Here is a 12868-nt window from a genome sequence, read left to right as displayed (position 1 = left end):
GGATGTACACATGGAGGCAGGGGGAATAGCTGAGGTATTAAATGAATACTTTGCATCTGTCTTTACTAAGGAAGAAGATGCAACTCATGCCACAGTGAAAGAAGAGGTCATTAATACACTGGAAGGAATTAAAATTGTTAAGGAGAAGGTATTAGATAGGCTGTATAATTGATAAAGCACGATGAGATGCATCCAAGGATACTGAAGGAAGTGAGAGCGGAAATTGCAGAGGTACTGCCATAATTTTTCAGTCTTCCTTAGACTCAGGACTTGAGAATTGTAAACATTACACCCTTGTTCAAAAAAGGCTGTAAAGATAAGCCCAGCACCGACAGGCCAGTCAGTTTAACTTCAGTGGTGGGGAAACTTTGAGAAAAAATAATTTGGAACCAAATTAATAGTCACATGGACAAATGTGAGTTGATTAAGGAAAGCCAGCACGGATTCGTTAAGGGAAAATCATGTTCAACTGGAGTTTTCTGAAGAGGTAACAGAGACTGTTGATGTTGTGACGAAAACCTCACATGTCAAAAGGGAATGTTCATTTCATCGTGTGGAACTTTGTCTGAGACTTTTTACTGAGACTGTTACAAATAATTTTTAAAAACAAAACAGCGAACAGCCAAGATGGCCACGCACAGTTTGCACATGAGAAGCCAAAGGCAGGCTGGAGACAGATGTGATTACTCAGCCTAGCCAGAACAATGGGATGTTCTCTGATTCACTTATCTGGGATAACCTTATCAATGTGGGTCATCAAAAGCCATCGACACCCATTGACTTTGCAAGAGCCAACCCCCGCCCCCCTACCAAGTATGTTTCAACAGCTTGTGGAGAGCCTGGAATTTCAAAGACCTTTCCAGAAGCTTCTGTTTCCCACACAAAGAGGTGGTCACATCACATGACGGCTTGGGCCACTCTGGAAATTTGTGAATGGTGATTCAGAAGGTAGACAGTAACGGAGACCCAGCAAGAGAACAGCACATCTCTCTCGCTCTCACTCACTCACTCTCTCCAGTAAGTTCCCAGAGAAGCCGTGGGCTGCAGCTACCAAGCCTCAACACGAATAAAGTCCCTCTTCTGCCTTCCAGAACCTGAGGATCAAGCCTGAACTGTGAACCTGGCCCAGCGAGGACTCCAGGACTACAATTTCAACGAAAGACACTGAGACTCAGTATTTTAATTCCATTTATTTACTTCAACCTCCCAACTCTGATTTTCCTTCTGTAATCTATTTGTGTGTGTTTGTGTGTGTCTATCTCTTCTGTGAATGTCGGGTGTAGATGCCTAGCGTATTTTAGTAAATTTTAATTGGTTTAGAATGTTAAGGTTAATAAACTTTCATCTTTCTTGTTTAAACTCAAGAAAACCTGCCTGATTGGTTCATTTGCAGTTATATATTAGAGGAACAGGAGCAAGTGCTCACTGAGGTGGGAAGTTAACTCACTGGGTTAAAAAGATAAACCCTGTTGTGGTCAAACCTGATGCCTACGGAACCCCACTGAAAACAGTCTCCAGTCACTCAAACACCAATCAACTATTATCCTTTGCTTCCTAACTTGCCACTTTGCATTGGATCTCGTGGGCGTTTACTTTTGTTACCAGTCTGCCATGTGGGACCTTATCAAATGCCTTGATTACACTTTAGCCCCACTCTCCTAATCTTTGGTCACTCACTGTTGGGGGGGAGGGGGGGGGGTGGTCAGTCAGAGGATCTTCTCCTGGAACTGCCCTTAGGCCTGGTTTACACAGCAATGTGTAGGTCCAGGATGTGCGGGGACCATGTTGGAGGGTTGTGGGGGGAGTCACTCTGGATGCCAGCCTCAAGCTCAAACCAAACATCACATCACGATCTGGCACAGTCACTCAATTCATCAGCCATTGAATGTGGAAGGAGAAATGTTTGTCAGTTCTGTCTGTGAGAAAAGATTTCAGACATCAGTGTGACTGAAAAAGCGCTGAGACACACACATACACCCGAGTGAAAGTGTTCCAGTGCACAGAATGTGGAAAGAACTTTAACCAGTTACACAGCCTGAAAAAACATTGCACCATTCACAGCGGGGAGGAACAGAACAAGTGTTCTGTGTGTGGACGAGCCTTCAACTGATCATCCAACCTGGAGAGACACAAGGACGCCCGCACCATGGAGAAACTGTGGGGACTGTGGGAAGGGTTTCAGCTGCCCTTCCCAACTGGAAACTCATCAATGCAGTGACACTGGGGAGAGGCCGTTCACCTGCTCTGAGTGTGGGAAGGCATTCGCTCAGTCAGCCAATCCCTTGAGACACAAACTTGTTCACTCTGATCAGAGATGTTTTGTATGTTCTGAATGTGCGAAGAGCTTTAAAAGGAGCAATGAACAGCTGAGACACCAATGCACTCACCTTGGGGAGAGGCGGTACATCTGCATCAAGTGTGGGAAGGGATTCACTCACTGATCCACCCTGCTGACACACCAGTGAGTTCACACTGGGGAGAGGTCGTTCACCTGCTCCGTGTGTGGCAAGGGACTCACTACTTCATCCTACCTGCTGAGACACCAGCGAGTTCACACTGATGACAGACCTTTTAAATGTTTTGGCTGTGACTAGAGCTTTAAAAGCAGAAATGATCTGCTGAGACACCAGCGCATTCACACTGTGGAGAGTCGGTTCACCTGCTCCGTGTGTGGGAAGGGATTCACTCAGTCATCCCACCTGCTGTCACACCAGTGAGTTCACACATGACTGCAGGGATTGGATTCTGCTGCTGTTAATCACATCCAGTATGGAACCATGTTCATTCTGACAGTTGGGATTTATTTCAGTTGATGTTAATAATCCCTGTAATTGGGCTGGTGTTTAATATTCTGGATATATGTTAAATAAATCAGCTGTACATCAAACACAGAGTGTTTGAGTCCTTGATTTCCCTAAGATAAGAGGAGACTGATGTCCTGTTTCCGATTGTTCCATTATTGGGCGTTTTCTCCTTTGTTAATGAAGACTTGTATTTGTATAGTGCCTTTCATGACTTTGGGATGTCACATAGTGTTTTACAGCTAATGAAGGTCTTTTGATGTTTACTCCGTGCTGTTGACAGCTGTGTCTCAGTGGGTAACACTCTCACCTCTGAGTCAAAAGGTTGTGGGTTGAAGTTTTTCCAGGTCCTGAGCACAAAAATCAAGGCTGACACTCCAGTGCAGTACTGAGGGAGTGCTGCATGGTCAGAGGTGCCGTCTTTCAGATGAAACATTAAACCGACGCCCTGTCTTCCCCCTCAGGTGGTTGTAAAATATCCTGTGGCACTATTTCAAAGAGCAGGGGAGTTATCCCCGGTGTCCTGGTCAATATTTATCCCAACGTCAGTAAAACAGATGATCTGGTCATTATGACATTGCTGTTTGTGGGATCTTGTGTACAAATTGGCTGCTGTGTTTCCTAAATTACAACAGTGACGGCACTTCAAAAGTACTTTGTTGGCTGTAAAATGCTTTGGAACATCCTGAGGTCATGAAAGGAGCTATAAAAATGCAAGTCCTTCTTTTAATGTCAGAAATGGGGCAGGAAAATTGCACACAGCAAAGTCCCACAAATGAAAGGCAGCTATAACCACATTTTAGTGATGTTGGTTGAGGGATAAATATTGGTAGCACCGGGGAGAACATCCCTGCTCTTCAAAATAACTTTATGGGATCGTTTGTATCCATCTGAGAGGACAGATGTGGTCTTGGTTGACAGTCTCATCTGAAAGACAGGAGCTATGACAGTGCAGCACCCCCTCTGTACTGCATTGGAATATCAGCCTAGATTTTGTGCTCAAGTCTCTGGATGTAGATTTGAACCCACAACCTACTGACTCAGAGATGAGAATGTAAACACTGAGCCATGACTAACACCTCATTGTTATTCTTGATTATTTTGATTCTCAGACCTTCGAACAGACAAATTACGAGCAGGAGTAGGCCATTCGGCCCCTCATACCTGCTCTGCTATTTGATAAGACCTTGGAGTGAATGTCCACAGATCCCTGAAGGTGGCAGGACAGGTTGATAAGGTGGTTAAAAAGGCGGATGGAATCCTTTCCTTTATTAGCCGAGGTATAGAATACAAGAGCAGGGAGGTTATCCTGGAATTGTATAACTCATTGGTTAGGCCACAACTTGAGCACTGTGTGCAGTTCTGGTCACCTCATTACAGAAAGGATCTAATTGCACCGGAGAGGGTACAGAGGAGATTTACAAGGATGTTGTCAGGACTGGAAAAATGCAGCGATGAGGAAAGATTGGATAGGCTGGGGTTGTTCTCCTTGGAACAGAGAAAGCTGAGGGGAGATCTGATTGAAATGTACAAAATTGTGAGGGGCCTGAACAGAGTGAAGATGAAGGGCCTATTCACCTTAATAGAGAGGTCAGTGACTAGGAGGCATGGATTTAAAGTGATTAGTAGATGAGGAAAAACCTTTTCACCCAGAGGGTGCTGGGGTTCTGGAACTCGCTGCCTGAAAGGGTAGTTGAGGCAGAAATCCTCAACTCATTCAAAAGGAGTCTGGATATGCACCTCAAGTGCCATAATCTGCGGGGCTACAGACCAAATGTTGGAAGGTGGGATTAGAATAGGTGGATTGTTTTTCGGCCAGCACAGACATGATGGGCCAAGTGGCCTCTTTCTGTGCCTTAAACTTTCTATGATTCTATTCTCTTTTCTTATGGACAAGTCCCAGCTCTCCATACATTCCAGAGTGCCTCTGCTAGTCTTGGTATCCAGGGAAGGTATTGGTAACACACCAGTATGTGTGTTGGGAGTGTTTGATAGGACAATGTAGCAGGAGTTTTACTCTGTATTTAACCCATGCAGTACCTGCTCTGAGAGTGTTTGATTGGACTGTGCAGGGGGAGCTTTATTCTGTATCTATCCCTTTTGTTTTTAGTGTAGAAGGAGTTTTACTCTGTATCTAACCCCATTTTTTTTGTTCAGGTCTCTTCTTTCCCCCTCTCCACAACAAAAAAGTCTTGGCGGGTAGGATTAAGGAAAATCCCAAGGCGTTCTACACTTATGTGAGGAACAAGAGGATGGCCAGAGTGAGGGTAGGGCCGATCAGGGATAGTGGAGGGAACTTGTGCCTGGAGTCGGAGGAGGTAGGGGAGGTCCTAAATGAATACTTTGCTTCAGTATTCACCAGTGAGAGGGACCTGGTCGTTTGTGAGGACAGCGTGGAACAGGCTGATATGCTCGAACAGGTTGAGGTTAAGAGGGAGGATGTGCTGGAAATTTTGAATGATATGAGAACAGATAAGTCCCCAGGCCAGACGGGATATACCCAAGGATATTACGGGAAGTGAGGGAAGAGATTGCTGCACCTTTGGCGATGATCTTTGCGTCTTCACTGTCTACTGGAGTAGTACCGGATGATTGGAGGGTGGCAAATGTTGTTCCCTTGTTCAAGAAAGGGAATAGGGATAACCCTGGGAATTATAGACCAGTCAGTCTTACGTTGGTAGTGGGCAAATTATTGGAGAGGATTCTGAGAGACAGGATTTATGATTATTTGGAAAAGCATGGTTTGATTAGAGACAGTCAGCATGGCTTTGTGAGGGGCAGGTCATGCCTCACAAGCCTTATTGAATTCTTTGAAGATGTGACAAAACACATTGATGAAGGAAGAGCAGTGGATGTGGTGTATATGGATTTTAGCAAGGCGTTTGATAAGGTTCCCCATGGTAGGCTCATTCAGAAAGTAAGGAGGCATGGGATTCAGGGAAAATTGGCTGTCTGGATACAAAATTGGCTGGCCCATATAAGTCAGAGGGTGGTAGTAGATGGAAAGTATTCAGCATGGAGCTCGGTGACCAGTGGTGTTCCACAAGGATCTGTTCTGGGACCTCTGCTCTTTGTGATTTTTATAAATGACTTGGATGAGGAAGTGGAAGGCTGGGTTAGCAAGTTTGCTGATGATACGAAGGTTGCTGGAGTTGTGGATAGTGTGGAAGGCTGTTGTAGGTTGCAACGGGACATCGACAGGATGCAGGGCTGGGCTGAGAAGTGGCAGATGGAGTTCAACCTGGAAAAATGTGAAGTGATTCATTTTGGAAGGTCGAATTTGAATGCAGAATACAGGCTTAAAGACAGGATTCTTGGTAGTGTGGAGGAACAGAGGGATCTTGGGGTCCATGTCCATAGATCACTCAAAGTTGCCACCCAAGTTGATAGGGTTGTTAAGAAGGCGTATGGTGTGTTGGCTTTCATTAACAAGGGGATTGAGTTTAAGAGCTGAGAGGTACTGCTGAAGCTCTATAAGGCCCTGGTTCGACTACACTTGGAATATTGTGTTCAGTTCTGGTCGCCTCAGGAAGGATGTGGAAGCTTTAGAGAGGGTGCAGAGGAGATTTACCAGGATGCTGCCTGGACTGGAGGGCATGTCCTACGAAGAAAGATTGAGGGAGCTAGGGCTTTTCTCATTGGAACGAAGAAGGATGAGAGGTGACTTGATAGAGGGGTATAAGATGATGAGAGGCATAGATAGAGTGGATAGTCAGAGACTTTTTCCCAGGGTGGAAAGGGCTATCACCAGGGGGCATAATTTTAAGGTGATTGGAGGAAGGTTTCGGGGAGATGTCAGAGGTAGGTTCTTTACACAGAGAGTGGTGGGTGCGTGGAATGCACTGCCAGCGGTGGTAGTAGAAGCAGATACATTAGGGGCATTTAAGCGACTCTTGGATAGGTACATGGATGATAGTAGAATGAAGGGTAGGTAGTTAGTTTGATCTTAGAGTAGGTTAAAAGTTCGGCACAACATCATGGGCCGAAGGGCCTGTACTGTGCTGTACTGTTCTATGTTCGATGTTCTTGAGCAATGAAAGGGCTTCAAAAAACCAAACTCACAAGAGCTGTCAGTTCTTTTGGCCTCCTTTTTTCCTCTTTTGGAATAAGGATAGATGGAAAAACCTTCCTTTCAATCTCTGTCTTTCCCCTTGCAGCAGTCACACAGCCTCCACCTTCCAGCACACAGCCACAGTCAGCTGAACCTCGTTAACCACTGAGCAGTCCTCAATCAGGCAGCAGAGAAATCCAGTGCTGTACCTGTCCTGGGAGTGTTTGATGGGACAGTGTGGAGGGAGCTTTACTCTGTATCTGACCCCGTACTGTACCTGTCCTGGGAGTGTTTGATGGGACAGTGTGGAGGCAGCTTTACTCTAACCCCCTTTTTAAACAAAAACAAACAAACAAACTGATCTATTAATCAGTTATCCATTGTGTAGCATAGTATATCAAAAGCAACATGAATCCAAAGTCAAGAAGCTTCTTGGGCTGAAATATGAATTATTCATATGCCCAGAATAAGTCCAAAAGACATAAAACATAAGCATTGTTTATGTAAAAATACTTTGTGGAACAGCACTTTCAAAAAATTGTCATAATAAAATACTGTAATTCACTAATGAAATAGTAAATTGAAAGAATATATCAAGGTAGAATTATTTCAGTAAGAAATTGAGAAAAAAAAATTGTCCCTTCAAAAAAAAATTCAACAGATTTTCCTTTCCCTGATCACATGTAACTCAATATTGCAGTTGGCAATGGGGAACAGAAAATAAAGTGTTGATAACGTATGCATTGTTTCTCTTCTTCAGCCTCTACTCTTCTTCAAAACAGCCTTTGCCACTTCCATGATGTGGTTTGGGTGAATGATAGAACTCTTTGATTCAACAGCTTTAGTCCGAGCCTCCACTGCCAAATGATGAAGGAATGAGAGACAGTTTAAATGTACCATGATGTGGATGTCCTTGCTGAGCTGCAGCTGCGGTTTGTGTTTCCTGATGACAGACTGGAGGCTCCTCCACGGTAGCACTCGGGGAAGCTTTACTCGATATCTATCCCATGGTGTACCTGCCCTCGGAGTGTTTGATGGGTCAGTGTAGAAGGAACTTTACTCTGTATCTAACCTTTGCTGTATGTGACCGGGGAATGCTTCAAAGAGACGCTTGATTCTCAGCATGCCCCATTCCCCGGCACTGACATCCACAGAGATAAGAAAAACCCATCAGTTTCTCCCCTAGACATAGAGGGAAAGTGAGTGTCCCGAAGATTTTTGTACCGTGTGCTCGATATTTCATCCCCGGATGATTTGAATTTGATGTCCTCTTGTTACTGACTCACCAACTACAGGAAATAGTTTTTCCTCATTTATCTGATGAAATTGTGAAGCCGTCCCTCAGATCTCCAATGACCCTTTGTTCTAATGAAAAGAGCCCCAGTTTCTCTAATCTCTCCTGATAACTAAAGCCTCTCTTCCCTGGTATCATCTCAGTGAATCTCTTCTGCACCCTCTCCATGGCCTTGACATCCTTCCTGGTGTAAGATCCCAAAACTTGACCCAATATTCTAACTGCAGCCTAACCAATGATTTGTACAGGTTTACATGACCTCTGTCCTTTTGTACTCTGCACCCTGAATTATAAAACCTATGATCCCATGTGCTTTTTAACCACTTTATCAACTTGTCCTCCCACTTTTAAAGGTTTGTGTCTCTGAACCCCTTGTTAGGTTTAGAAATATTAACCTGACATGCTAAAATCCATTGACATCAAATGTCTGATATTATGTGTATTATGGGATGGAGAAGTTTAGTCTGAAGTAGAAACTCAAACAGACGCTTCACTGCAGACAGGTCGCCATGGCAACACTGATAAGACATTTCATTGAATTGACTTATTGGAAACTCTAATCAGTTCAGGGTTTGTCTGTTATTAACCACAATATAAACTGAAACCAGAGTGAGTAATAGAATAAATTATAATGTGTGATGTTTATACCTATAATTGTGAAACTGTAAGAAATAACAGAATTAACAGTAGGCAGGGTAGTTTAGGGACAAGGAGAAAATTACTGAAGAAAAGTAACTGTTGGGAACCAGGGAATGTGTCCTTGTAAATCACAGAGAAGTTCCAGCTGTTTCCTCACTTCCTGCCAAAACCCAGCAGAGAAGACAAAGAAGAGTCAGGTGCCAGAGCTGGATCACTACAGGCTATAAAAGTGAGGGGATACTGATGTAAGGGGGCAGTCGGGACTGGAGACACCGGAGATCAAGCTCAGGGTGTTCGAGGTTCTATCCAGTGGGCTGACCTCATGTAAGTGACTGTGGACACGCGGGACTTGCATGTTTACTGTGATTGATGGATCAATATAAGATACAGTAGAGGACAGAGAATCTGCTCATCTTATATTTCTTAATAACATATGAAAGTCACTAATACTAGAAATCTGGACCTATTAATTATAAGAATAGCCCTGAGCTGGACTCTTATACGCTCTCTGCTCCTCTACTTCTTTTAAAGATTTACTTTTTTTCAATTCCATTGGGATGTGGACATGACTCGCAAGACCAGCATTTATTATCCAACCCTAACTGCCTTTGACATGGTGATGGTGAGTCAATTTGTTGAACTGCTGCAGTCCACCCACAGTGCTGTTCAGATGGGAGTTCCAGGATTTTGATCCAGTGTCAGTGAAGGAACGATGATATCGTTCCAAGTCAGGATGGTGTGTGGCTTGGAGAGGGAACTTGCAGGTGATGGTGTTTCCACGCACCTGCTGCCCTTGTCATTCTAGGTGGCAGAGGTCGTGGGTTTGGAAGGTGCCGTCAAAGGAGCCTTGGCAAGTTGCTACAGTGCATCTTGAAGATGGTTCACACTGCTGCTCCTGTGCGCTGGTGGCGGAGGGAGTGAATATTTAAGGTGGTGGATGAGGTGCCGATCAAGTGGCTGCTTTGTCCTGGAAGGCTTCAAGCTTCCTGAATGTTGTTGGAGCTGCACTCATTCAGGCAAGTGGTGAATAAACACTCCTTTGCCAGCGAGTTCACAACTGTCTGCTCGGGTTGGATTCTGCTGTTGTTAATCACATCCAGGACTGAACCATGTTCATTCTGATAGTCGGAGTTTAATTGTCCTGCTGTTAATAACTCTATATCTGGGCTGCAGTTTAATATTCTGATATCTGACAACTGAATTAATATTGTTTTAAAAATGCACACCTTGCCAGGTCCTTAATTTCCCCAGGAGAAGAGGAGACAGATTGATGTCCTGTCACCGACTGTTCCATTTTTGTGTATTTTCTCCTAACTCTAGGTTATTTCAATTCTTATGCCCTCAGTTACTCTCATGGACATGTCCCAGCTCCCCATCCCTTCCAGAGTGCCCCTCCTAGACTTGGTATCCAGGGACGATATCAATAACACACCCAGGATCACAAGACAGAAAACCCAATCTGTTAATCACTTTCAGCTACTGGACTTAGTGTGTTTCCCACAGCATCTCTCTTTGATGTGTGAATAGAGGATCACGCCTGAAAACCTGGTTTAAATTTAAATCCATTCTAACAGGAGCCTTTAGGTTGATGAGACTCTGAAGGAGCCAACATTATAAACCCACAGCTAAACCTGTAGGAAATTAGTTCAAATCATTTCAATCACATGTTTAAAATTAAATTGGATTGCTATTGTGGCAATTTTTACATTTCTGGATAAATCAACAAGCTAGATAGAAATATAAAGACATATTAAGAGTTTCTATAGGTATTTTAAAAAGAAAAGAGTTAACAATGTGAGCGTTGGTCCAAGAGAAAGTGAGTCTGGGGAGGTAATAATGGACAATAAAGAGGTGGCAGATGAATTGAACAGGTATTTTGCATCAGTCTTCACCATAGAGGATACAAATAACATCCCAGAAATAACTGTTAATCAGGAAATGGAAGGGAGGGAGGAACTCAAGAAAATTGCAATCACCAGGGAAGTGGTACTGAACAAATTGTTGGAGCTGTGGGCTGACAAGTCCCCGGGTCCTGCTGGACTTTATCCTAGGGTGTTAAAAGAAGTGGCTAGTGAGATAGTTGATGTGTTAGTTTTAATTTTCCAAAATTCCCTAGATGTGGAGAAGGTTGCGTTAGATTGGAAAATAGCCAATGTAACTCCTTTATTCCAAAAGGGAGGGGGACAGAACGCAGGAAACGACAGGCCAGTTAGCTTAACATCTGTCTTAGGGAAAATGTTGGAATCTATTATTAAAGATGTTATAGCAGGGCATTTAGAAAAATTCAAGGTAATCAGGTAGAGTCAACAAGGTTTATTTGAAAGGGAAATCATGGTTAACCAATTTATTGGAGTTCCATGTGCAGTGGATAAAGGGGAACTGGTGGATGTATTGTACTTAGATTTCCAGAAGACATTTGATAAGGTGCTACATTAAAGGTTATTACAGAAAATAAAAGCTTATGTTGTAGGGGGTAACATATTGGCATGGATAGAAGATTGGTTAGCTAACATGAAATAGAGAGTAGGCATAAATGGGTCATTTTCTGGTTGGCAAGATGTAACACTTACTGTGCCACAGGGAACTGTGCTGGGACCTCAACGTTTTACAATTTATATAAATGACTTAGATGAAGGGACCAAAGGTATGGTTGCTAAATTGATGACTCAAAAGATAGGTAGGAAAGTAACTTGTGAAGAGGACATAACGGGGCTTCAAAGGGATATAAGTTAAGTGAGTGGGCAAAGACCTGGAAAATGGAGTATAATGTGGGAAAGTGTTAAATTTTCCACTTTGGCAGGAAGAATAAAAAAGAAGCATATTATCTAAATGGTGAGAGATTGCAGAGCTCTGAGATGCAGAGGGATCTGGGTGTCCAAGTGCATGAATCGCAAAAGGTTAGTATGCAGGTACAGCACATAATTAGGAAAGTTAATAGAATGTTATCATTTCTCACGAGGGGAATTGAATACAAAAGTAGGGAGGTTATGCTTGAGCTATATAGGGTATTGATGGGACCACATCTGGAGTACTGTGTACAGTACTAGTCTTATTTAAGGAAAGATGTAAATGTGTTGGAGGCAGTACATAGAAGGTTTATGAGACTAATACCTGGAATTGGTGGGCTGTCTTATAAGGAAAGACTGGACAGCCTAGGCTTGTATCCGCTGGAATTTAGAAGAGAAAGAGATGACTTGATTGAAACATATACGATCCTGAGGAGCCTTGACAGGGTGGATGTGGAAAGGATGTTTCCCCTTGTGGGGGAATCTAGAACTAAGGGGTCACTGTTTAAAAATAAGGGGTCGCCCATTTAAGACAGAGATGAGGAGAAATTTTTTCTCAGAGGGTCGTGAGTCTTTGGAATTCTCTTCCTCAAAAGGTGGTGGAAGCAGAGTCTTTGAATATTTTTAAGGCAGAGGTAGATAGATTCTTGATAAGCAAGTGGGTGAAAGGCTTTCGGGGTAGGTGGAAATGTGGAGTAATCAGTTCAGCCATGAACTTACTGAATGGAGGAGCAAGCTCAAAGGCTGAGTGGCCTACTCCTGCTCCTAATTCATATGTTCGTATGTAATACTCACACAGCAATAAAACAGGGAATTCCTGGAAACACGCTGCAGGTCCTTCTTTATCTGGAAATCAAAGGTCTGTTGTATAATTGTACCAGCAATTAACAGGCTCCTGTGAACTCCTCCATCTGCTATTTTAATGCAGACTTTAACTAATTTATTTTAAACAGGCATCTTTTAAATGAGTTAACACCTGCCTTAAAATGATAGACTCAGGACTATCATACAAACACATCAAAAATTTGAAGAATAATTACCAGTCATTTTCAGACTGGAAATTTAAACCTGTCGTTTCATTTTCAGTCAGGAACAGATCACAGTTTTACACCAATCTCTGATTTAACTGTACATTTCCAATATTCACTGTTGTTCTTCCTGACTGTAAACACAGTGGTAAAGGAGCCTTCTGTTCTGTGCCCAGGAGCTCTGAACCATGGAAGAGAGCAGCTGGGACACATTTCTTACAGGCCTCAGGATTAACCCACACGGGGACTTTGCTGTCAGTGAAGAGAGA

The 12868-nt window shown here is 43.3% G+C and overlaps 1 protein-coding gene across 1 annotated transcript; it reads right to left on the bottom strand.

Annotated features, from left to right (window-relative positions):
* Window positions 1–7556: 7556 nt before the first annotated feature.
* On the bottom strand, window positions 7557–8095 carry LOC137348698 (centromere protein W-like). The gene is made up of 2 exons (XM_068013954.1): window positions 8077–8095; window positions 7557–7868 (listed from the first exon to the last, which is right to left on the bottom strand). Exons 1-2 carry the CDS (start codon window positions 8093–8095, stop codon window positions 7609–7611), a joined length of 279 nt encoding a protein of 92 aa, XP_067870055.1. The 3' UTR covers window positions 7557–7608.
* Window positions 8096–12868: the final 4773 nt, after the last annotated feature.

This window comes from Heterodontus francisci, chromosome 34, assembly GCF_036365525.1.
Source record: "Heterodontus francisci isolate sHetFra1 chromosome 34, sHetFra1.hap1, whole genome shotgun sequence".
NCBI classification, from domain to species: Eukaryota; Metazoa; Chordata; class Chondrichthyes; order Heterodontiformes; family Heterodontidae; genus Heterodontus; species Heterodontus francisci.
The sequence above is the reverse complement of the archived record's forward strand: the minus strand, read 5'-3'. Positions and strand labels throughout refer to the sequence as shown.